The sequence below is a fragment of the Aquarana catesbeiana genome, linkage group LG01, assembly GCF_042186555.1.
Source record: "Aquarana catesbeiana isolate 2022-GZ linkage group LG01, ASM4218655v1, whole genome shotgun sequence".
NCBI classification, from domain to species: domain Eukaryota; kingdom Metazoa; phylum Chordata; class Amphibia; order Anura; family Ranidae; genus Aquarana; species Aquarana catesbeiana.
In genome coordinates, this window is record NC_133324.1 from 5759143 (window position 1) to 5786156 (window position 27014).

Sequence of the window (27014 nt, forward strand, 5' to 3'; positions counted from 1 at the left end):
CCAGGAACAACAGAGCCGATCTGTAGCCATCTTTCGGCTATAGCATTGTAGGGAAGTAGTTAAATAACACATCCTGCCCATGAAGGAACACATCTCTGTAATGTACAGAAAGTGCTGCAGCAGCACCGACATTTACAAAGGAAAACATTAATATTAATATTCATGCCAAATGATAATTTATGTTTAAAAAAACAGCATACAGACCCCTCTGAGGGTCTGGTATGTATTTTGGGGTACATTTGGAGGGGTTTGTGTGCTTTTTTTTAAAACAAGCTGGCAATGAATATCGTTTGCACTGACAGGCACTGATAAGGCGACACAGATGGGTTGGCACCAATGAGCGGGCACTGACGGGCACTGACGATGGGCACTGATATGCAGCACTGATGGGCACTGGTAGGCGGCACTGATGGGTGGCACTGATATGCAGCACTGATGGGCATTGATAGGCGGCACTGATGGGCACTCATGGGTGGCACTGGGTGGCACTGATGGGCACTGATAGGCAACACTGATGGGCACTGAAAGGCTGCAAAGATGGGTTCTTATGGGTGGCACTGATAGGTGGCACTGATAGGCGGCACTGCTGTGCACTGATGGGCACTGATAGGCGGCACTGCTGTGCACTGATGGGCACTGATAGGTGGCACTGATGGGCACTAATACGCGGCACTGATAGGCATCCCTGTTGGCACTGGCAGTGGTAGGCATTGTGAGTGGGTGCTGATTGGCAGCTGCCTGGGCACAGATTAGTTTTTCCCTGGGGGTCTAGGGGGCATACCCGGTGGTCCAGTGTGGATGGCTTCCCTGGTGGTCCTGGGCGGCTTCCCTGGTGGTCCTGGGTGGGATCCGAGGGGGGCTCTGCTGATAAACAATCAGCACAGACCCCCCCTGTCAGGAGAGCAGCCGATCGGCTCTCCTCTACTCGTGTCTGTCAGACGCGAGTGAGGAAAAGCCGATCACCGGCTCTTCCTATTTACATCGTGATCAGCCATGATTGGACACGGTTGATCATGTGGTAAAGAGTCTCCGTCATAGACTCTGTACCTAGATAGGTGTTGTGGGGTGTCTGTCTGACACCCCGCAACAACGAGCGACGCGATGCACGCCCCCCGGGGGTGCGCAGCGGCCTAATATCCTGAAGTCGTCATATGACGTCCGGTCAGGATATCGAAACCACTTTGCAGCCGCCATTTTGCTCACCCCTGAAGGAAGCAGACAGGTTTTTCAAAATAATACATAGGCCACCAGCCACACCAACACAGTCCAACTAAAGTCCATTCTAGGGGATGTGTTTTTAGGATTTAACAGGAGAGGGGTTCAGGGGATACTCCAAAATTATCAACAACAATAGTCAAAGAACAAGCTTCTCTCTAGGCTCTCAATAGCAGCTTCTCTGGAGGTAGCTGGGGATATTGGTATATCTACGGCCCCGACAGCTGTAGACCATAGGGGCAATTGTTAGCAGCTGATTCCCTGTTGCTTCTTGGAACTGTCGAACGCCCAGTAAGATCTTTACTCACAGTGTTCTAGGAAATGTCTTCCACCCAGTCTCTTCAGGCAGATTCTTAAAGCGGGAAATTACCAAGTCTTTCTCCCAGTGGTGGTGCATGGTGGTACCAAGTCTTTCTCCCAGTGGTGGTGCATGGTGGTACCAAGTCTTTCCCCCAGGGGTGGTGCGTGGTGGTACTAAGTCTTTCTCCCAGTGGTGGTGCATGGTGGTACCAAGTCTTTCTCCCAGTGGTGGTGCATGGTGGTACCAAGTCTTTCTCCCAGTGGTGGTGCATGGTGGTACCAAGTCTTTCTCCCAGTGGTGGTGCATGGTGATACCAAGTCTTTCTCCCAGTGGTTGTGTGTGGTGGTACCAAGTCTTTCTCCCAGTGGTGGTGTGTGGTGGTACCAAGTCTTACTCCCAGTGCTGGTGCGTCCCTCTCTCCAGCCACCCCCCTCTCTAATGGATAGATTCATGCATTGCATGAATCTATCCATGGCCACCACTGCCTCCCCCTATTCAGGCGTCCGGGCCCCTTTTCGGACGCTGGATGCCTGAATTACAGCGGTGGGGGGTGTATTTTTGAAGCACCTGATTAGAGCCATAGGCTCTATTAGTCTTCAGAAAAGGTGAACTGCGAGCAAAAAGCATTGCGCTCGTAGTCCACCCAGGTGTGTTAGAAAAGCAAATGAATATTCGCTTTTCTAACACTGAGCCGCCTCTAACACTGAACCGCTTTTCTAACACTGAACTGCAGAGCCCCCCTGCCCCAAAGCACCCACCCCCCCCCCCATGTTGAGGGCATATGGCCTGGTATGGTTCAGGAAGGGGGGGGTTCGCATGTCCCCTCCCCTTTCCTGACGTGTCAGACTGCATGCTCAGGTAAGGGTCAGTATTGGATTCTGGGGGGGACCCCACGCCGTTTTTTTTTACATTTTGGTGTGGGGTTCCCCTTAAAATCCCAAATCAGACCCGAAGGTATGGACTGGGGGGACCCCATGCCATTTTTTTTACATTTTGGTGTGGGGTTCCCCTTAAAATCCCAAATCAGACCCAAAGGTATAGACTGGGGGGGACCCCATGCCATTTTTTTTACATTTTGGTGTGGGGTTCACCTTAAAATCCATATCAGACCCGAAGGTATGGACTGGGGGGGACCCCACGCCATTTTTTTTTACATTTTGGTGTGGAGTTCCCCTTAAAAACCCAATTCAGACCCGAAGGTATGGACTGGGGGGGGCCCACGCCATTTTTTTTACATTTTGGTGTGGTGTTCCCCTTAAAATCCATATCAGACCCAAAGGTATGGACTGGGGGGGGGACTCCACGCCATTTTTTAATAACATTTTTTTATTGCCGGGCAATGCCGGCATTCTTTACTTTACATTCATCTATCAGTAGGGAAGCCCGCTGACAGATGATGACAGAGGACGCGGGTGGGCGGCTTTCCGGCCCGCTGCTTAACAACCAGCTATTTCTTCACACAGAGGTCAGATCATTCGATCATAGAAAATTAAAGAAAACAAAAGGAGTTTTAACAAAAATGAAACAAAATTTAACGAAAACAAAACGAAACTAAACAAATTCCGAAATCAAACGAAATGAATTCCATAATGAAACGAATCTATCCCGAAAGAAACAAAACAAATTTGTCCGTTCTGCACATGTGTACGGATTTCCTTATATTTCATTTAATATACAGCACATCCGGAAAGTATTCACATCGCTTCACTTTTTTCCACATTTTGTTATGTTGCAGCCTTATTCCAAAAGGGAATAAATTCATTATTTTCCTCGAAATTCTACAAACAATCCCCCATAATGACAACGTGAAAGAAGATTGTTTGATATCTTTGCAAATTTATTAAAAATATAAAACAACCTCAGTAGAAATCTGTTACTTGGGCCCAAACTATGAGGCGTTTTTTTTTTTTTTTTGACCTAGGGTTATACTACGCTGTGTAATGACCAGAGTGGTAGGCTAGTATAGGCACCAGGACCATAAACTTTGGGTCACATTGGAACTGGATGCAGCAGGTACATCACTCACTGGGCTGCCACGGGTAAACCATAGATGTGTCACATATATGATCTGGGATCTGGGGTTCTATGGATGGTTTCCTATTGCCTGAGCCACCAAGGAACTTCTTTTAAGATAGAATCCTTGTTATGTTCTGCTTCTTGAGTTTGGATGCTGGTTCCACCCTGTGACCAGCTGTAGGCAGTCACTTGACCTAATGACCCTATATATTATCACTTCCCCTTCCTGTCTTTGCCCTAGTGTAGGTTCAGGTTCCTGTTTGCTTGTTCCTGTCCCCGCTTCTTGTAGTACCCCTTCGATTTACGCCTATCGTTGCCGACCCTGGGGTTCTTTGGACGGTTTCATATTGCCTGAGCCACCAGGGAACTTCCTTTAAGGTAGTATCCTTGTTATGTTCTGGTCCTTGAGTTTGGATGCTGGCTCCACCCTGTGACCAGCTGTAGGCAGTCACCTGATCTAGTGACCCTATAAATTATCACTTCCCCTTCCTGTCTGTGCCCTAGGTTTAGGTTCCTGTTCCTGTTCGCTTGTTCCTGTCGCCGCTTCTTGGATTACCCCATGGATTTACGCTTATCTTGTTGTCGACCCTGGGCTTCTTTGCACGGTTTCATATTGCCTGAGCCACCAGGGAACTTCCTTTAGGGTAGTATCCTTGTTATGTTCTGGTCCTTGAGTTTGGATGCTGGCTCCACCCTGTGACCAGCTGTAGGCAGTCACCTGATCTAGTGACCCTATAAATTATCACTTCCCCTTCTTGTCTTTGCCCTAGGTTCAGGTTCCTGTTCCTGTTCGCTTGTTCCTGGCTCCGCTTCTTGGATTACCCCTTGGATTTACGCTTATCTTGTTGCTGACCCTGGGGTTCTTTGGACGGTTTCATATTGCCTGAGCCACCAGGGAACTTCCTTTAGGGTAGTATCCTTGTTATGTTCTGGTCCTTGAGTTTGGATGCTGGCTCCACCCTGTGACCAGCTGTAGGCAGTCACCTGATCTAGTGACCCTATAAATGATCAATTCCCCTTCCTGTCTTTGCCCTAGTGTAGGTTCCTTTGTTGCTTGTTCCTGACTCCGTTTCTTGGATTACCCCTTGGATTTATGCTTATTTTGTTGCCGACCCTGTCAGTTCCCGATGCCACCTTCTGGTTGAACCCCGTGTACTTCTGCCTTGGTCGGCTGACTTGGATCGTTTAGGTTTGTCCTTTCTCCCAACTGGTTCCTGTCTTCGGCCTCTACTAACCGTGAGTTATTTGCTGGTGGTTCCTTGTTAGGCTGTTGGCTGCACCATCTATTGTGGTCCCCTAATACTGGCTGCAGGATCTCAACTGTTCCTCCACCTGATACTGGGATAACAAGACTACCGGTCAGAAAACTGAAATGACGGTTGGAATCTCCTGGCAGAACTGACAATATGGTGGTCTTTGCCAGGGTCCTTGGGCTCGACAGCTCCCGTGGTGTTCTTTTGTTGCAGCAGTGCCATGCTGGCTATCAGAGGTCGCTGCTTCTTTCTTATTCTTACAGGTCGTGGTGGATTGGCTCATGGGTGGTAGAGAGAAGAGAAAAAACGGTGTAGGATAAACCTTTAGAGCTCCGTGAGACTTGACTGCTCACATGCCAGGTGTGGCCACGGCCACAACCCCCCCCCCTGCTTGCATAGTAACTCTGGTTGAAAAAAAAACACAAATCTAACTAGTTTAATCAATAAAAGGAAAAAATATCTATACAAGCCTATATATACAATCATATACCCACAGTTAATCCAGGGGAAGGCAAAAAACAAACAAACAGTAAGGCATGATCCAATTTGCTGGAGAAAAAAGTCCTTCCTGATCCCCCGAGAGGCAATCGGATATTCCCTGGATCAACTTTACCTATAAATGTTAGTATCCACTTAAAGTTAGAAGCTTTTCCGTATTTGGAGATGAAATCTCTTTTCCTCCAGACGTAAAGAGTTCCCCCTTGTCCTCTGTGATGACCTTAAAGTGAATAACTCAACACTGGGTCTCCCGAGTGATGTAGTAAATTATATTGTATATGGATATGACCATTTATGGTCATTGAACTCACTGCCCTGGTGACATTATTCTCCACATATGGCCATTTCCACGTATGGTCAATGAAGCCACCTGGGAGACTCTGCCCCCTTGTATTTACCAGCTTTCATGCACCGGTCTTGCCATTTGCTCAAAGGTGCTCCTTGGATTTTGGGCCCCTCTATGCAGCCAGGCTGTGAAAAAGTCTCACATGCATGGTATCCCCATACTCGGGAGGAGTAGAAGAATGGGTTTTGAGGTGTAATTGTAAGTATGCCTACGATCTGTGTGAGAAATAATTTGTTAAATTTACAACTTTATTTTAACGTCTTCATTTTCCCAAAAAATTGGAAAAAAAATTACAACTTCAAAAAACTCTTTCCCCTTATAAAATACCCTGGACTGGCTACTTTCCAAAAAAAAGGGTGACTTGGGGGGAATTTGTACAGTCCTTGCATTTTCAGGCCTATATAAATGAGATTGGCTGTCAGTACATTAGGATTGATCAGTTTTCAGATATACACCATATAACCAAAAGTATTGTGACGCCTGCCCTTACACGCACATGAACTTTAATGGCATCCCAGTCTTAGTCCGTAGGGTTCAATGTTGAGCTGGCCCACCCTTTGCAGCTATAACAGCTTCAACTCTTCTGGGAAGGCTGTCCACAAGGTTTAGGAGTGTGTCTATGGGAATGTTTGACCATTCTTCCAGAAGAGCATGAGAAGGCCTGGCTCGCCGGCTCTAATTCATCCCAAAGGTGTTCTATTGGGTTGAGGTCAGGACTCTGTGCAGGCCAGTCAAGTTCCTCCACCCCAGACTCGCTCATCCATGTCTTTATGGACCTTGCTTTGTGCACTGATGCACAGTCATTTTAGAACAGGAAGGGGCCGTCCCCAAACAGTTCCCACAAAGTTGGGAGCATAAAATTATCCAAAATGTCTTGGTATGCTAACGCCTTAAGAGCTCCCTTCACTGGAACTAAGGGGCCAAGCCCAACCCCTGAAAAACAACCCCCACACCGTAATCCCCCCTCCACCAAATGATTTGGACCAGTGTACAAAGCAAGGTCCATAAAGACATGGATGAGCGAATTTGGGGTGGAGGAACTTGATTAGCCTGCACAGAGTCCTGACCTCAACCCGATAGAACACCTTTGGGATGAATTAGAGCAGAGACTGTGAGCCAGGCCGAGCCAGACACACTCCTAAACCTTGCGGACAGCCTTCCCAGAAGAGTTGAAGGTGTTATAGCTGCAAAGGGTTGGCCAACTCATTATTGAACCCTACGGACTAAGACTGGGATGGGATGCCATTAAAGTTCCTGTATGTAAAGGCAGGCGCCCCAATACTTTTGGCAATATAGTGTATATCCTATCCCATAATTTGTGGACTCTTTAACTATCCTGCAGACTAAATAATATACACTGATTTGGGTTATTTTTTACAACAGAAAAGGAGCAGAATACATTTTGAACTAAATTCATGAAGAAAGATTATTTTTTTTCAAAATGTTCTATCTTTTTTTCCTTTATATGGCAAAAAAAAACCCTGCAGTGATTAAATACCACAAAAAAGCTCTATTTGTCTCAAAACATGATAAAAAATGTCATATGGGTACAGTATTGTATAACTGAGTAATTGTCATTCAAAGTGTGACAGCACAAAACACTGAAAAGTGGCGGGACTGGAAAGGGGAGTGTAGCATTCTGTTCTTCAAGTGTTTGAAGACCTTTGCCCTTAAGCCCAGAAAGTGGACATTTTTGATTGGACAGATTCGAATCCCAGAGAAGACCTTTGCCCTAAAGCCCAGAAAGTGGACATTTTTGATTGGACAGATTCGGATCTCAGAGAAGACCTTTGCCCTAAAGACCAGAAAGTGGACATTTTTGATTGGACAGATTCGGATCTCAGAGAAGACCTTTGCCCTAAAGACCAGAAAGTGGACATTTTTGATTGGACAGATTCGGATCCCAGAGAAGACCTTTGCCCTAAAGTCCAGAAAGTGGACATTTTTGATTGGACAGATTCGGATCCCAGAGAAGACCTTTGATCTAAAGCCCAGAAAGTGGACATTTTTGATTGGACAGATTCCGATCCCAGAGAAGACCTTTGCCCTAAAGCCCAGAAAGTGGACATTTTTGATTGGACAGATTCAGATCCCAGAGAAGACCTTTGCCCTAAAGCCCAGATAGTGGACATTTTTGATTGGACAGATTCGGATCCCAGAGAAAACCTTTGCCCTAAAGCCCAGAAAGTGGACATTTTTGATTGGACAGATTCGAATCCCAGAGAAGACCTTTGCCCTAAAGCCCAGAAAGTGGACATTTTTGATTGGACAGATTCGGATCCCAGAGAAGACCTTTGCCCTAAAGCCCAGAAAGTGGACATTTTTGATTGGACAGATTCGGATCCCAGAGAAGACCTTTACCCTAAAGCACAGACAGTGGACATTTTTGATTGGACAGATTCGGATCTCAGAGAAGACCTTTGCCCTAAAGACCAGAAAGTGGACATTTTTGATTGGACAGATTCGGATCCCAGAGAAGACCTTTGCCCTAAAGTCCAGAAAGTGGACATTTTTGATTGGACAGATTCGGATCCCAGAGAAGACCTTTGATCTAAAGCCCAGAAAGTGGACATTTTTGATTGGACAGATTCGGATCCCAGAGAAGACCTTTGATCTAAAGCCCAGAAAGTGGACATTTTTGATTGGACAGATTCGGATCCCAGAGAAGACCTTTACCCTAAAGCACAGACAGTGGACATTTTTGATTGGACAGATTCGGATCCCAGAGAAGACCTTTGCCCTAAAGCCCAGAAAGTGGACATTTTTGATTGGACAGATTCGGATCCCAGAGAAGACCTTTGCCCTAAAGCCCAGAAAGTGCACATTTTTGATTGGACAGATTCGGATCCCAGAGAAGACCTTGGCTCTAAAGCCCAGAAAGTGGGATCCGAATTTGTCCAATCAAAAATGTCCACTTTCTGGGCTTTAGGGCAAAGGTCTTCTCTGGGATCCGAATCTGTCCAATCAAAAATGTCCAGAGAAGACCTTTGCCCTAAAGCCTAGAAAGTGGACATTTTTGATTGGGCAGATTCGAATCCCAGAGAAGACCTTTACCCTAAAGCCCAGAAAGTGGACATTTTTGATTGGACAGATTCGGATCCCAGTGATTACAGCATCCAAACTTCTTTGAAGTTCGGGGAACTCCATTCAAACTGAACCCGGGGCTGTTTGGCTCATCCCGACTCGCAATCAGAAGCATTGTTAGCCTGCCACGTGCACTCCTTAAAATCAGTTTGTGTAAATCTGTAGGCGGTCCTTAAAAGTTGTTGAGTTTAACGTAAACGTAAATGAAAAGGAGGACACTCCATGAGTCTGGAGGAAAAGCTGTGTAACCTCAGTATACAGGAAGACTTCACAACTTTAGGTTCCTCCTTTTCAGTGTGTTGATTCTTATTTTGGTAGTTCCCATATCAGCTGGTTGGTTTGCCGTGGTCGGTGTTTGAGGGCTCTTGGTTAACGGTAAGTGGATGAACCTCTCGTACAATCTTTACAATGACACCAGGAGGCTCTCATGCATTATGTGAGGGTAATATTTACCTATGGTAACCATCTGATAAATCTAATCCTCGAGTGTGACCACACGCATTGACCACAGGATTAGGACATACATTGTGTGGTTATATGGAGAACACAGAATAAACAACAATAAGACATTTCAACATTCTGTGCTGAGGGACCCAGCTTCATCCGCAATCCAAAAATATACAAGTGGGTAAAATTTCTTCTAGAGTGTGCCACCTTGGTAAGATATTAGAGTGTAAGCTCCTCTGGTACAGAGACTGATGTGACTGGCTCAGTGATCTCTGTACAGCACTGCGTTATATGTCAGAGATACAGTGGGGACGGAAAGTATTCAGATCCTCTTAAATTTTTCACTCTTTGTTATATTGCAGCCATTTGCTAAAATCATTTAAGTTCATTTTTTTTCCTCATTAATGTACACACAGCACCCCATATTGTACACACAGCACCCCATATTGTACACACAGCACCTCATATTGTACACACAGCCCCCCATATTGTACACACAGCACCCCATATTATACACACAGCACCCCATATTGTACACACAGCACCCCATATTGTACACACAGCACCCCATATTGTACACACAGCACCCCATATTGTACACACAGCACCTCATATTGTACACACAGCACCCCATATTGTACACACAGCACCCCATATTGTACACACAGCACCCCATATTGTACACACAGCACCCCATATTGTATACACAGCCCCCCATATTGTACACACAGCACCCCATATTGTACACACAGCACCCCATATTGTACACACAGCGCCCCATATTGTACACACAGCACCTCATATTGTACACACAGCACCCCATATTGTACACACAGCCCCCCCATATTGTACACACAGCACCTCATATTGTACACACAGCACCCCATATTGTACACACAGCACCCCATATTGACAGAAAAACACAGAATTGTTGACATTTTTGCAGCTTTATTAAAAAAGAAAACCTGAAATATCACATGGTCCTAAGTATTCAGACCCTTTGCTCAGTATTTAGTAGAAGCCCCTTTTGATGAGTCTTTTTGGGAAAGATGCAACAAGTTTTTCACACCTGGATTTGGGGATCCTCTGCCATTCCTCCTTGCAGATCCTCTCCAGTTCTGTCAGGGGGGATGGTAAACGTTGGTGGACAGCCATTTTTAGGTCTCTCCAGAGATGCTCAATTGGGTTTAAATCAGGGCTCTGGCTGGGCCATTCAAGAACAGTCACGGAGTTGTTGTGAAGCCACTCCTTCGTTATTTTAGCTGTGTGCTTAGGGTCATTGTCTTGTTGGAAGGTAAACCTTCGGCCCAGTCTGAGGTCCTGACCACTCTGGAGAAGGTTTTCGTCCAGGATATCCCTGTACTTGGCCGCATTCATCTTTCTCACTCGATTGCAACCAGTCGTCCTGTCCTTGCAGCTGAAAAACACCCCCACAGCATGATGCTGCCACCGCCATGCTTCACTGTTGGGACTGTATTGGACAGGTGATGAGCAGTGCCTGGTTTTCTCCACACATACCGCTTAAATCTCCCTTGAGTGGCACCGACTCAGATGAAGATGAAATTTGAGAAATGTTCTGGACAGCCTGCACTCCAAAAAATAGCCTTTATTCATCAAAAGGAATAAAGAAAATACATGCCACAGCAAAACGGACAGAAGAGCTGACGCGTTTCACACTATCAAGCAGTGCTTAATTAAGCACTGTTTAATAGTGTGAAACGCGTCAGTTCTTCTGTCCGTTCTGCTGTGGCACGTATTTTTTGATTCCTTTTAACAAATAAGGGCTATTTTTTGGAGTGCAGGCTGTCCAGAACTTTTCTCAAATTTCATCTTCATCTGAGTCGGTGCCACTCAAGGGAGATTCCATTTCTATGGCCTGCAGCAATCTGCCATTTTCCTCAACCTCCTCCTGAGATGACCCAGGCCGCTGGGGAGGGAGGGGGGCAGATACTGACTCAGGTGCAACAGATTCTGAGACAGGAGTAGTACTGGGGCCACCATGTGAAGCCACTTCCTCACCCCCCATCTATACTGTCGCCATTGCTGTGGCATCCAAGCTCTGGCTGGTACTGGCACAGGCACACTCCTTCATCTGTTGGAATCTCTCCTCATTTTCGCACTTTTCTGTGAACACACCGCTGCTTTCCTTTAGAGAAGCGACCAACTTCTCCTGCTTTTTTCAATGACTCCCCCAGAGACTTCAGTTTGGATACTTCCCTCTTACTGTTTCCAGACTTACTATGCAGGGATTTCTTTTTCCTGAGATCTTCTTTCATGACAGAAAGTTTCTGTTCCTCCTTAGCAATGCGGCAAAGTCTGTTCACCACTTTTATCCTGGAAGACTGGTAAGGACTCCCCTTGCATAGGGAAAGACCCAGGATCCATAGCAGCTTGAGCCAATGGAGTAGGCCTCAGTGCCTCTGGAGAACCTCCACCTTCATCTTCCCCAATATGGTCCATGCTTGCCTGGGAAAAGCCTGCATGAGAGGCCCCAGGCTTTGCTGCTTCTCTCAGCTGAGATCCCAGCAGAGTCAGCCGACAGCACCCTGCAGAACAGCACCACCTAATGGAGAAGCTCCTCTGGTGCAGAGACTGATATGACTGGCTCAGTGATCTCTGTACAGCACTGCAGTATGCCAGAGCTATATAAATGTGAAATAATAAGTGTTATGAAGTGATATGACAAAGGGGACATCCTTTACCATCTTAAAAGGGGTTTCCTTTTTGGATCCTACAGTTGTGACCAGAGATAGTCTATACAGCAAAGTATCCCTTCACCAGCTCACTTGGGTAAACTGGATTTACTGGCTTAGAACTTCTGTGGATGCTCCCGTTCTCTTTCTAAAAACAAATTGACTGATTTTCTGCAAAACTATTCCCACAAACCAGTTTGCCCATCCCTACTCTTCGGCACCAGGCAGTGCTTCCAAAATGTTTCACTTCTCCTTCAAAATACCCAACGGGTGCTGACCATCACTTCAAAAAGGTGAGGAGGGCATCGAGTTTCTGATGTGCTACTTACCTGCTCTAACGTGAGGTAAATTTGCTCCCTGAGCACTGCTGGATGATTACCTATTGGCTCTATGTGGCTAAAAGGGACATTAAAAAGCACTGTGAGGAAGGAGTTAAGGATCTTCCCCCTCCCACAATGTCTAGAGCAATGAATGGCGGTGGGTGACATTGCCCTAGGGAAATCCGCCTCATTGTTGGCCCATCCCACAGAGGGACTGCAGCTTTATGGTCATGTCTGTAAATGTAGTCGTTTTCTTTTGGTCTCACTCTAACCAGTGAATTGGACTTCAAGTGGCCACTCACTAAAATGAGAAGAAAAGAGGTTTAACCTTAAACTACGTAGAGGGTTCTTTACTGTAAGAGCGGCAAGGATGTGGAATTCCCTTCCACAGGCGGTGGTCTCAGCGGGGGGCAGCGATAGTTTCAAGAAACTATTAGATAATCACCTGAATGACCGCAATATACAGGGATATACAATGTAACACTGACATATAATCACACACATAGGTTGGACTTGATGGACTTGTGTCTTTTTTTTCAACCTCACCAACTATGTAACTGCCTTGTGCTGTTCTAGAGTGCACAGGCTGTAGGTTTGATTACTGTCTCCTGCTTTCTGGATGTTTCCAGAACATAGGGTTGGGGGAGAGTCAAATGGGTAGCCTGAATATTTATTCTGCTCCAGCCAATCTCTGGGGGAGGGGGCGGGGGTGATCCAGTAGGTGGCTGGAGAGGCTGATAACTCCAGAGCAACAGGGTCTTCCTGTTGAAGGGATTCCACCAGTCTGGGGGCAGGTGACTACCTGTCAGTGTCTACCCTGGCAAAAGAACTCTACTGAGACAAGTTGCTGCTTGTCAAAGTCCCAGAGCCGGACAGCTGCTCCTAAAGTTATATTTAACCCCCCCCCCCCGAGACTTCACCTTATGGATTTAGTCTGTGAAGCCTCGCTAGAAGACGTCTGGAGGAAGCTGAATAGGAACAGCTACTCCCTAGCCGTTTGAGTACGGACTGTTCTACATGATCCTGGTGACTGTGTACTATTGAGACATCTGAGCCAAGTATGGAATCCCTACCTCTGGCCTTGCCTCTCATGTTGTTTACTAGTGTAGCACCCTCTAGTGCAAGAAGTGTAGATAGAGTGTTTTAGAGTAGGTAAATTTGTGTAGGCTTGGCTGGCAGCCAAGCGCGTCTGTATTTTTTCCTGGGTTGGGTAGAGATCCAGGGAGAGCTGGATGACTCACAGGCAGCATCACTAAGACATTTTCCCTATTTCTAGAATTTACTGGAACCTTCTAGAAAAATGGGAGGGGAAGTAAAGTGGAGCTGCTTGGAGTATTGTGAGGGCCCTGACCAATCCCCAACTTGGGTTGGCAGGGGGCAGGCCCCTTCAAATACTCTGGGTCAGCCCAGCTGGGGAGGAGAGTTTGGGTGGAAGCTGGAGATGGGGGTGTTAGGCTGTTGTGGCCTTTTGAGATGGCTCCCCAGTCTGGGGCGGGTGACCTTGGTCCTGGACTTGGGTGCGGACGGGACCTTCTCAAAACCCATGGAGGTGTCCTGGCCAGAAGGGGCTTTGAGCAAGGAAGGCAGTGGGAGAACACTGTCTGGCAAGTCTCCAGGAGAACAGGAACAGCCAAGAGGGCTGGTGAGTGGCACACAGTCAGGAGGATTGGGAGGCATGCCTGAGAGGACTGGGATGGAGCAGTCTGGGATGGGTGCAGAGCCAGTCAGATGGAAAGGGACAGCTGCAGCCAGGAGGGATGGCAGTGCCTGAAGTAGTGGTACTGGGAGAAGTAGCCACAGATAGGACAGCTAGCATCAAAGAATTAAATTTTACTAACACCATAGTGGCCGACAGGCCCTGCCTGCAAAGGGCATTCAACCAGACCCAGCTGAGATTGTGATGGGCCTGGGAGTGATAGTCTGCAGGCAAGTGTGTGCTGGAGGTAGAAGAAGAGAGCATGTATAGTATATACTGGAGTGCATACAGTTCAAGTCAATACATTTCATTGATCACATGGGCATCCCACATGCACCCTTTCCCCTTCCCTGTTCAATTCCCCTAATATAATAACAAACAAAGTTGCGGGGACTGTTTCTTGTCTCTGAGTGACTGGAAATCAGTGCGCCTGGCTGTGCAGGGCAGGAGATGACCACATTCCCCAGCGGCCCTTAGCGGGGTAGCGCTACACTAGTAAATGGGTTATTTGGACCCTTTAACGGTTAACCTACATAGTAGAAACCTTGTGCTTTGATAGAGAATGCCAACTGAATGGGCCAATAGGCTTTCACCTAACAAAAAAGGGCCAAGGCTTTTGTGCACTTAAAACCGCTTCTCTCCCCTCTACAAATCTTTTGGAATTCAAAAGCATTTGAAGCAGGTTAACTACAAATGAATTGCACCCATAACAAATTCTGATAGAGCTCAGAAGCATGTCAAAAACATGCCGCATTTTTCCATTGATGCAGACCCTAATGATGGTACGGAACAGGGACTAAAGGCATGTCACCCACTCAGTATATAGACCAGTGGTTTCCGAACTGCAAACCATGCAGCTGGATGCTTTTATCCAGCCCTTGGGGCATCCCCCCCCTTGGGGCACTATTCCTTCCACTGACACCAATGATGGGTCACTTTTCCTCCCACTGACACTAATGATGGGGTACTATACCTTCCAATGACGGGGCACTATTTCTCCCACTGACACCAAAGATGGGACACTATTTCTCCCACTGACACCAATGATGGGGCACTATTTCTCCCACTGACACCAAAGATGGGACACTATTTCTCCCACTGATACCAATGATGGGGCACTATTTCTCCCACTGACACCAAAGATGGGGCACTATTCCTCCCACTGATACCAATTATGGGACACTATTCCTCCCACTGATACCAATGATGGGACACTATTCCTCCCACTGATATCAATGATGGGGCACTATTCCTCCCACTGATACCAATGATGGGACACTATTCCTCCCACTGATACCAATGATGGGACACTATTCCTCCCACTGATACCAATGATGGGGTACTATTCCTCCCACTGATACCAATGATGGGGTACTATTCCTCCCACTGATACCAATGATGGGACACTATTCCTCCCACTGATACCAATGATGGGACACTATTCCTCCCACTGATACCAATGATGGGACACTATTCCTCCCACTGACACCAGGACATTTTCTACTGCCACTGACCATGGTCCACTCCCCCTGAAGTCTGTAGGACGGTAAACTGGCCCTTTGATTAGAAAGCATTAGGCCTCTGATTTTAGATTATTGGGATTAAGGGAGTGTAATGTAAATATGTGGACTGATAACCCTACAATGGACCACCAGATATGACACTCCTACGGTTCACAGGGCTACCCAATAGGGGGCTCCTATGGTTCATAGAATCACCATACCATTGACATTGGTTAATTATTTTTTGTTTATTTAATGGAAAATATATTACAATGGAGGCATCTGAGTTCCACTTACCCCCTCCCCCCCCCCCAACATTTAATGCCTCCCATTTCCATGAGCAAAAATATCTAGGGCGATTCTTCAAACAATGAAGGGGATCCTCGTCTCTGGGTCTACTTCATTAGGAACCTGAATTGTTTTGCCTTCTTCATTTAGCTATTTACCCTTCCTAGACTTCTCTTGTGCTGCATTATTTTCTTATCCATCAGAAAAAAAAATTTGGCTTCCAAAATTTGCTAATATTTTGCAGGTTTCTACATTGGATTTGCAGTTTGTATGAGTGATGGCCGCCTCTGTCTCCTCAGGTAAGTGATACTTGTAAATGTTTTTTAGGACTACAGTTCCTCAGTGCTGATATATCGGTATGGTTCATCTTCCTGCATTGATATAAAGGTGAGAAGCACGTTGTGGATCAGTACTGGGAGAAGCTCATCCAGCAGATCACTATGGTACATCCAGTTTTGGACCATCTACTACAAGAAGATCTCCTGACTCAGGAACAGTATGACACTGTGAAGGCTGAAAACACAAGCCAGGAAAAGATGAGGAGACTGCTGACCTATACCAGAGGCTGGAATATCTCGGACAAGGACACTCTTCTCAGAGCCCTGAAGACCAGCAATCCCGGAGGCACTAAAAACCTTGGAGGAATATCACTATCAGGTACCATCTTTCAATAACCTTCAAGACATTTATTGGACCTGAAAAGCTCTTTTTTACACCACATTCTAGTCTATGAGCTTTAAACCAGATTAGGTATTGGTGGTTCATGACTGATCATTTGGTTTATCCCAACGGATTGCTTATACTTACCTTAGATAGAGATGAAGGATTCACCCATTTGTACCTGGGCATTAGGGATGAGTCCAACACACCTGGGTTTCAGTTTGCTGAGGTTTGATTGATTCAACACAACAAATGTTTGGCTGTTGAATCTGAACCCCACTGAAGTCAATGGGAGCCCAATCTGTCAAATCAATTTTCTCAATTTTAAAGGGTAATTGGCAAGGGATGGGCAAAAAGTGCATGGGGGGGGGGGGTATTGAACCATTGCAGAAGAAAAAAATGGTATAGCAAGTGACATTTACAAAACTATTTTCGGGGGGGGGGGGGGGCTTGCAGAGGCTTGCAGAAAAAAGGAGCTAATGGCTCCCCCCCCAACTTTTGGAATATATATAAAATAAAAATTATTTAAGATCCCTCCCCAAAATCAAAATGAGACCCTCTGAACCTGGTTTGGATTGTAAAGAGCTCCCCCTTGCAAAAAATAAATAAAAAATTAATGGGGTTCCCCAAAAATCTATACAAAACCCTTTTCGATCTGGTAGGGATTGTAGGTATAACCCAGTGAGAAAAAAAATGGAGTGGGGTCCATCTCAAATCCATACCAGATTTTTAATCCAAGCATGTAGCCTGGCAGGCTGCCTCCCCCTCCCTAACCTGACCAGGCCACATGCCCTTACAATAGGGAGGGAGACCATGTTGATGAGCACAAGGGACTCTTCACCACAACCATGGCCCGGTAGATGCGGGAGTGCAGAAGGACTTGTAGGAATTTAGAAGCCTTCCTTAAGATAAGGGGCCCCCCAGATATCCAGTAATACCCAGCTGTGCAAGTAAATGAGTCCAGGGATGCCACTTTATAGGATTTGGCGAGGTCTTATCCTGTGGGCGTCCTCAACAACCACTGACATCGGGATCCTGACATGTATAAGAGCGTTAGTAATACCGTGGAGATACATTATGTTAGGTTCCCACTGAATGGGTAAATGTCTATGCGCTTTTCTGAACTTGCGATCAGCCAAGGTTCAGTCTAAACACAACCTTTAGCTCATCCCTAATCAGAGTTCATGATGTACAAGGGCTTTGAATTTAGAAGGTCTTCAGATTTCACCAATAATCTGGTGCTCTTCTATGTTCATCTGAAGGTATGGAAAAAAGTGTTGTAATCAAAATAACTGATGTTGAATCATGAACTGAGCCATCCATACCTTCTGTCCATTGCACCCCCATCTCTGATCTTTGGGTTTGCATAGTCCATCTTGGCAGTAAACTCAAAAATGATGGATGCTGTTCTTCTTAATAGGAGAATGTCAAAATTTGGTTTGCTGTGACAATCCATGCCTTGATCTAAATGCAGTTTTTCCAGATTACTTTTAGGGGCACCAAATGTACCATGAGTTGTCAAGAAACTCTCATTTATTGAGCAACATTTCCAGGCATCCACTTAATTGGTGATTCTGGCCATGTGACCTCCATAACCGCTTCAATACCGGGCCTATTCTGGCACTTCTCTACTTCATGTAAAAATCATTATTTTTTTGGTAGAAAATTACTCAGAACCCCCAAACATTATATATGTTTTTTTTAGCAGACAACCTAGGGAATAAAATGGCGGTCATTGCAACTTTTTATCTCACACGGTATTTGTGCAATAATTTTTCAAACGCCTTTTTTTTGGAAAAAAAACGGTTTCATGAATTAAAAAATAACAAAACAGTAAAGTCAGCCCAATTTTTTGGTATAATGTGAAAGACAATGTTACACCGAGTAAATAGATACCTAACATGTCAGGCTTTAAAATTGCGCACAATCATGGAATGGTGCCAAACTTCATTACTTAAAAATCTCCATAGGCGATGCTTTAAAATTTTTTACAGGTTACCAGTTTAGAGTTACAGAGGAGGTCTAGTGCTAGAATTATTACACATGCCCTAACGCACGCGGTGATACCTCACATGTGTGGTTTGAGCGGCGTTTACATATGTGGGTGGGACTTATGTGTGCGTTCGCTTCTGAGCGCGAGCTACCAGGGACAGGGGCATTTTAATTTTTTTTTTTTTATTATTTTAATTTTTTTTTACTTAATTTTTTTTTATTTTTACACTTTTTTTAACATTTTTTTTTTTTTTTGATTACTTTTATTCCTATTACAAGGAATGTAAACATCCCTTGTAATAGGAATCTATGTGGCAGGTCCTCTATATGGAGAGATGTGGGGTCAATAAGACCCCACATCTCTCCTCTAGGCTGGAAAGCATGAGATCGGAAAAAAAAAAATTCACCGATCTCATGCTGACAGCCGCGATCGCGGCTTCGGTTATTTCCGGGTACCCGGGCGTGACGTCATAACGACGCGCCCGGGCCTCCCACGGTCATAGAGAAAACTGGTGACCATCTGTTCACCAGTCATCTCTATCATCAACATCCGGCGCCGGCCGATTCATTCTCCGGGCCCCCGATGGTACGGGAGAGCCCGGAGAAGCACCGGATGGCGGCGGCGGGGGGGGGGGGGGTGTCCCCTCCCATCGCCTATAACAACGATCAAGCGGTGGCACTGCCGCTATGATCATTCTTAGAATCGGCGGCTGAAAAGAATGATATCTGAATGATGCATCTAGCTGCAAGCATCATTCAGATATCACCCCACAAAGTAGAGGACGTCATTTTACTATAGGCGCGTATTGAAGTGATTCATTCATGTCTCCAGACCCAAAGTAGCCAATGAGTGATGGTCAACCAGGGGGTTCCTCATACGTTGTAGCACTTCTGTCAGTTCTTGGTCTAATTTGTCATGTTACTAAATGCAGAAGGACTCTTCACATAAAAGAATTCCCTCATCTTCAGATATGACTTTGCTAATATCATTTCACCACCTTAACATTTTTAAAGTGTATAATCAAAAATTTTTTTTCTCCTGTCTGTGAAAATTGTCTTTATTTAGAGAAACTGAAGACTGAATCTGATGGCCAAATCAAAGGTGTGTACAATATACAGAATTCTGATAAGTTGGAACTGCAATGAACCTGTCTGTGAAGCACTAAGCGTCAGGAGAAGACTCCTCTAGTCATGGAGCCAGTGTATAATACAGTCATTTTTATTTGCTTCTTTCAAACTTCATATCATGCTACTATGCAGATAGGCTGTTAGTTAGGTTTGACAAATTTCGTTTTTTTGGCTCCCCTGTAATCGGTGGAGCAGCTTGTGATTACCTTGGGCTGTCTGGGTTTCACTGGTTGTAGGTCTTGACTACTGCCCCCCCTTGCCTTCTGGAAGATTCTGGAATGTAGTGGGCTGGAAGAGTCCAATTCGCAGCCTGCATATTTATGTGGTCCCAGCCCAACCACGGGCGAGGGTGCCCAGTAGGTGGCTGGGGAGTGCATAAATAATCTGAGGCCTGGGGCAGCTTGGTTCCTGTCCAAGAGGAGAAGTTTTCAGCCTGAATGGCTGCTACCCTTCTGGGAATTTCAGGTGTACCTCTGCATGTGCTTGTCAAGGTTCTGTCTATGCTAGAGCTGGGGAAGGGGGGCCTGTTCTTGTGCTCATCAAGGTTTCAGCTATGCTATTGCTGGGAGGCGTGTTCTACTGAATCTTGCTGGAACTGATTAAGGGATTTCACTGAGGAACTGGTCTGGAGAGTTCATAGGAGAAATGTCTGGCTGATATTGGATGGAAGCATCCAAGTATCCATGGAGTACAGACCTGTTTGTAGGATCCTAGTGACTGCATGCTGCTACTATCCCTTGTGCATCAGTGCCAGTGCTTGTTTAGGTTGGGGCATGTCGGCAGGGCAGTGGACAGTGTCGGTAGGGCAGTGGACGGTGTCGGTAGGGCAGTGGACGTGTCACAGATGGACGCAGATTTAACCCTACGGCTGCTGGAGAGGGACCCGAGTGGGAGGATTACAATTAGCTCCTCAATGGCTGGGCACCTTTACTAAGTAACCAAAAGCCACTACTTAAAGCTCATGGTTATTTTGCACCTATCATTTCTAACAATCAGTGTGGAGAGCCGAAAGGTCAGTGTTGGGGGAGGGGGGAAAGGGGTTGGTAGTTGGGGTTCTGTATGTGGCAGGTAGGGGTCAGTAATTGAAGATGAGGGGTGTTAGTCTGGGGGAGTGACGAGGGGTCTGTAATATAGATGGTATTCATAATATCACAGTCTGCATTACTATCTGGAAGGGTGCCCAGTAGGTGGCCGGGGAGTGCATAAATCTTCTGAGGCCTGGGGCAGCTTGGTTCTTATCCAAGAGGAGAGGTTTTCAGCCTGAAGGGCTGCTACCCTTCTGGGCATTTCAGCTTTACCTCTGCATGTGCTCTGCATTACTATCTGACAAGCTCCCTCCCCCCCGCTGACAGACCCCCCGACACCCTAACTACTGCCCCATCCCCACTGACAATCACCCCATCCTCTTTCTTGTACCTCGTAAGGTTATCAGTGGGTGCTTTAAGTTGTACATGGCAGAGGTATCTGGAAATTAAGGGGTTAATTGTTAGCCACCTGCTTGGCTCTCTCCCCAGCAGCTATGGGGTTAAGTTTGTGCAACTTAAATTGGAAGTCTTGAAGAAGCGCCAGTGACTGTGAAACGCATTGACATTCTTACTTCTGACCAATGCCATTGTGATTTTATGCATAAATATTGGGACATTATGTCCAATTTTTAAAGCAATTTTGTATTAATAAAACATTATTTATTTATTTTTTTAAAATAATCAAATTGTGATATTTCATGGGACACTGTCTAGTCATCCTAGAACGCCCATTGGCTTTTGTCTACTCTTTGGATTACATTTTTTGGGGTTGATGATCTCTCAGTATTGGGCCTGACAAGGAGGTCAGGCAGCAATGTTGCCCTCCACACCTATCAACTTTTAGAATCTGTATGTTTTTATATACTTTTTTTCCAAACTGTTTTATATTTCTAACCTTAGACTCAAGAATGAAATACATGATGTCTACAAGACAGAGATACCAACGTTTCAAAGCGTATAACTCTTGTAGAGGGGAGTACGTTAGTCTAGACAAAATATACACACAAATCCTACTGATAAAAGACAATCAACATGAACAAAGGAGAGAACGTGAATTACATTATTTGAGTAGAAGACATCTTCAGCTACTGAATGACAGATCTTCTGGAGAGCACTCCCCAACGACAGCTCGGGATCTGTTTAATCCCAATGAAGATGGCTTTACTCCCAAGATTGTGGTTCTAGAAGGGCCTGCCGGGATCGGAAAAACGATGACCTGCCAGAAGATCATGCTGGACTGGGCCTCTGGGAATCTCTACCAAGACAGGTTCTCTTTGCTGTTTTATCTGAGCTGTAGAGAACTCAACAACCTTACTGGCTGCATAAGCCTAGCTAGGCTTTTATCCAGAATCTGTAGACTGCCGTATGAAGAGGAAGTCGTGAAGGTAATCTTGAGTGATTCTGAAAACTTGCTCTTCATCATTGATGGTCTGGATGAGCTCAGGTGGTCATTGGAGGATCAGTCTGAGGTTTGTGAAGACCCTTTTCAGGAAACTCACCTAAACGTCATTCTGAGGAGTTTACTGAAAAAACAAGTCCTGTGTGAAGCATCTATGATCATCACCACCAGATTATTTGCGTTGGAGAAATTGGATGACCTTATTGAAGATCCACGCTATGTAGAAGCTTTAGGATTCACGGGGAAGGAGCGGGAAAAATATGTCTACAAATTCTTTAAAGATAAAGATGTTGCAGAGAAGGTTCTTGGAATAATTAAAGAGAATGATATTGTATTTACCATGTGTGCCATCCCAATCACATGCTGGATTGTGTGTACTGTGATGGAACAAGAAATAAAGAAGGACTTTGACCTAATCCAATGTAGAACAACCACCTCCATCTACATCCTCTACCTGAAGGGTTTAACAAAATATCACAGCAGAAAGCAGCCGGTGGCGACGTGTCTAAGTAAGGTGTGCGCTTTAGCCAATGAAGGGGTTTTCAATAAGAAAATTCTCTTTGAGGAGTCAGATCTGAGAAGACATGGGCTCTCCATGACAGAGATGGAGTCAGTATTTCTGAACGAGAGCATTATTCACCAGGACATTGAAATGAGCACCTGCTACAGCTTCATCCATCTGACCATCCAGGAGTTCTTTGCCGCTTTGCATTATGTGCTGGAAGAGGAACCGTCCAATGGGAACCCTATAGCCAACACGGTTCTTTCCCATCCTGATGAGCATTTTGGGAAATCTATGACTGAAATGTGCATTAATAAACCCCATCTACCATTAATGGTCCAGTTTCTGTATGGACTCACAGACAAGAACCAGGGGAAGGAACTGTCCAAAATCACAGGATGTGACATTTCGTTCAGAGCTACGTCCGCCATGATGAGCTGGCTTGCCCCTGATGACCTATGCTTCTATAATGAGCTCATCTGCTGCTTGTACGAGATGCAGGATGAAGACTTTGTTAGGACGCTGATGTCTCGCACCAGAAGTTTGACATTTCGGCTGTTGGGAAGAGTGAACTGCATTCGGCAGCTGGCCTACTGCTTGAAAACCAGGGAAGAGATTTACAGAATGTCATTTAAGTGCTGGAAGATGGGACTGGAGGACCTCCAGATGTTATCTCCATTCCTGCGAAAGTGCTCAGTGCTTGAGTAAGTATTTCCTGTTAATTAAAATCAATGAACTAACTTAAGCCCAAGGCCTTCATAGCAATACTGGGAGACCTGCTTTAGGCTTTCGTACTCGGATGGCCTGGATTTCCGCTAATTCCATTCAAAAGGTAAATGAAAATTGTAATGCAGCAAAAGATGTCGCGCAACCCACAAACCTTGGCTATAAAATTAATATTAAAGTCCAAAACATAACATCAAAAATGGCAAGGTCTTCCACCAAATTTTCCACGTGTCCCAATATCTCTGTGCACCAATATCTTCTATAACTGATCACCAGTGATACTCATGCACACACCTTCCGTGAACTGTATGTGCTCACCTCCAGAGTAGACCCTGATTGCTTTTTGCCTTTACACACACATGAACTTTAATGGCATCCCAGTCTTAGTCCGTAGGGTTCAATATTGAGTTGGCCCACCCTTTGCAGCTATAAAACCTTCAACTGGGAAGGCCATTCAAAAGCTTTAGGAGTGTGTCTGTGGGAATGTTTGACCGTTCTTCCAGAAGAACAGTTGTGAGGTCAGGCACTGATGTTGGATGAGAAGGCCTGGCTCGCAGGCTCTAATTCATCCCAAAGGTGTTCTATTGGGTTGACGTCAGGACTCTGTGCAGGCCAGTCAAGTTCCTCCGTCCCAAACTCGCTCATCCATGTCTTTATGGACCTTGCTTTGTGCACTGGTGGGCAGTCATGTTGGAACAGGAAGGGGCCGTCCCCAAACTGTTCCCACAAAGTTGGAAGCATGAAATTGTTCAAAATGTCTTGGTATGCTGACGCCTTAAGACTTCCTTTCACTGGAACTAAAGGGCCAAGCCCAACCCCTGAAAAACAACCCCACACCATAATCCGCCCCTCCACCAAATGATTTGGACCAGTGCACAAAGCAAGGTCCATAAAGACATGGATGAGCGAGTTTGGGGTGGAGGAACTTGACTGGTCTGCACAGAGTCCTGACCTCAACCTGATAGAACACCTTTTGGGATGAATTAGAGCAGAGACAGCGATCCAGGCCTTTTTCTCCAACATCCGCGCCTGACCTCACGAATGCGCTTCTAGAAGAATGGTCAGACATTCCCATAGACACACTCCTAAACCTTGTGGACGGCCTTCTCAGAAGAGTTGAAGCTGTTATAGCTGCAAAGGGCGGAGCCAACTCCATATTGAACCCTACGGACTAAGACTGGGGTGCCATTAAAGTTCATGTGTGTGTAAAGGCAGGCGTCCCAATACTTTTGACAATAGTGTGAGTGTGTGTATATAAAATGTATGAAGGTGCTTGTATCCCTAACCTTTAACCCTAACATGCGACTTTTGACACATAAAGGTTCCTGCACTACTTTGATGTAAGTCATTTTTCATAACAAAAAAAGAAAAATACTGATTGATGTTAACAAAAAGTGCCAGAAAAAGCCCGGACTGGAGGTGGTTAAAAAGGCGCCCCAGGGCCCCCCCCCCCAAAAAAAAAATTCAAAGTCAGCAGCCACAAATACTTTACAAATGACTGTAGCTGCTGACTTTTAATATAAACACACTTACATGTCCTGGGATCCCACCCCGTCCTCACCCTCCCGTCAGGCCCCGTCCTCACCCTCCCATCAGGTGTCCTCACCCTCCCGTCAGGTGTCCTCACCCTCCCGTCAGGCCCCGTCCTCACCCTCCCGTCAGGCCCCGTCTTCACCCTCCTGTCAGGCCCTGTCTTCACCCTCCCGTCAGGCCCCGTCCTCACCCTCCCGTCAGGCCCCGTCTTCACCCTCCTGTCAGGCCCTGTCTTCACCCTCCCGTCAGGCCCCGTCCTCACCCTCCCGTCAGGCCCCGTCCTCACCCTCCCTTCAGGCCCCGTCCTCACCCTCCCGTCAGGCCCCGTCCTCACCCTCCCATCAGGTGTCCTCACCCTCCCGTCAGGTGTCCTCATCCTCCCGTCAGGTGTCCTCATCCTCCCGTCAGGTGTCCTCACCCTCCCGTCAGGCCCCGTCCTCACCCTCCCGTCAGGCCCCGTCTTCACCCTCCTGTCAGGCCCCGTCTTCACCCTCCCGTCAGGCCCCGTCCTCACCCTCCCGTCAGACCCCGTCCTCACCCTCCCTTCAGGCCCCGTCCTCACCCTCTCGTCAGGCCCCGTCCTCACCCTCCCGTCAGACCCCGTCCTCACCCTCCCTTCAGGCCCCGTCCTCACCCTCTCGTCAGGCCCCGTCCTCACCCTCCCGTCAGGCCCCGTCTTCACCCTCCCGTCAGGTGTCCTCACCCTCCTGTCAGGCCCCGTCCTCACCCTCCCGTCAGGCCCCATCCTCACCCTCCCATCAGACCCCGTCCTCACCCTCCCTTCAGGCCCCGTCCTCACCCTCCCGTCAGGCCCCGTCCTCACCCTCCAGTCAGGCCCCGTCCTCATCCTCCCGTCAGGTGTCCTCACCCTCCCGTCAGGTGTCCTCACCCTCCTGTCAGGCCCCGTCCTCACCCTCCTTACAGGCCCCGTCTTCACGCTCCCGTCAGGCCCCGTCTTCACGCTCCCGTCAGGCCCCGTCCTCACCCTCCCGTCAGGCCCCGTCCTCACCCTTCCGTCAGGTCCCGTCCTCACCCTCCCGTCAGGCCCCGTCCTCACCCTCCCGTCAGACCCCGTCCTCACCCTCCCTTCAGGCCCCGTCCTCACCCTCCCGTCAGGCCCCGTCCTCACCCTCCGGTCAGGCCCCGTCTTCACCCTCCTGTCAGGCCCCGTCTTCACCCTCCCGTCAGGCCCCGTCCTCACCCTCCCGTCAGACCCTGTCCTCACCCTCCCTTCAGGCCCCGTCCTCACCCTCCCGTCAGGCCCCGTCCTCACCCTCCCGTCAGGCCCCGTCCTCACCCTCCCATCAGGTGTCCTCACCCTCCCGTCAGGTGTCCTCACCCTCCCGTCAGGTGTCCTCACCCTCCCGTCAGGCCCCGTCCTCACCCTCCCATCAGGCCCCGTCTTCACCCTCCTGTCAGGCCCCGTCTTCACCCTCCCGTCAGGCCCCGTCCTCACCCTCCCGTCAGACCCCGTCCTCACCCTCCCTTCAGGCCCCGTCCTCACCCTCTCGTCAGGCCCCGTCCTCACCCTCCCGTCAGGCCCCGTCCTCACCCTCCCATCAGGTGTCCTCACCCTCCCGTCAGACCCCGTCCTCACCCTCCCTTCAGGCCCCGTCCTCACCCTCTCGTCAGGCCCCGTCCTCACCCTCCCGTCAGGCCCCGTCTTCACCCTCCCGTCAGGTGTCCTCACCCTCCTGTCAGGCCCCGTCCTCACCCTCCCGTCAGGCCCCATCCTCACCCTCCCATCAGACCCCGTCCTCACCCTCCCTTCAGGCCCCGTCCTCACCCTCCCGTCAGGCCCCGTCCTCACCCTCCAGTCAGGCCCCGTCCTCACCCTCCCGTCAGGTGTCCTCACCCTCCCGTCAGGTGTCCTCACCCTCCTGTCAGGCCCCGTCCTCACCCTCCTTACAGGCCCCGTCTTCACGCTCCCGTCAGGCCCCGTCTTCACGCTCCCGTCAGGCCCCGTCCTCACCCTTCCGTCAGGTCCCGTCCTCACCCTCCCGTCAGGCCCCGTCCTCACCCTCCCGTCAGGCCCCGTCCTCACCCTCCCATCAGGCGCTGTCCTCACCCTCCCATCAGGCGCTGTCCTCACCCTCCCGTCAGGCCCCGTCCTCACCCTCCCGTCAGGCCCCGTCCTCACCATCCCGTCAGGCGCTGTCCTCACCCCCCCGTCAGGCCCCGTCCTCACCCTCCCATCAGGCGCTGTCCTCACCCTCCCGTCAGGTGCTGTCTTCACCCTCCCGTCAGGCCCCGTCCTCACCCTCCCATCATGCCCCGTCCTCACCCTCCCATCATGCCCCGTCCTCACCCTCCCGTCATGCCCTGTCCTCACCCTCCCGTCATGCCCCGTCCTCACCCTCCCGTCATGCCCCGTCCTCACCCTCCCGTCA

The 27014-nt window shown here is 47.8% G+C and overlaps 1 protein-coding gene across 2 annotated transcripts in view; it reads left to right on the plus strand.

Annotated features, from left to right (window-relative positions):
* The first annotated feature begins 8965 nt into the window (after nucleotides 1-8965).
* LOC141129808 (NACHT, LRR and PYD domains-containing protein 3-like) overlaps nucleotides 8966-27014 on the plus strand; it is a 31427-nt gene continuing 13378 nt past the window's right edge. For both annotated transcript variants that reach the window (XM_073617884.1, XM_073617877.1), the window contains exons 1-5: nucleotides 8966-9088; nucleotides 15904-15958; nucleotides 16047-16316; nucleotides 19378-19413; nucleotides 21365-23069. In XM_073617884.1, the coding sequence (XP_073473985.1) occupies nucleotides 15937-15958; nucleotides 16047-16316; nucleotides 19378-19413; nucleotides 21365-23069 (2033 nt within the window). In that variant the 5' untranslated portion in view covers nucleotides 8966-9088; nucleotides 15904-15936. The remainder of the gene's footprint in view (nucleotides 9089-15903; nucleotides 15959-16046; nucleotides 16317-19377; nucleotides 19414-21364; nucleotides 23070-27014) is intronic.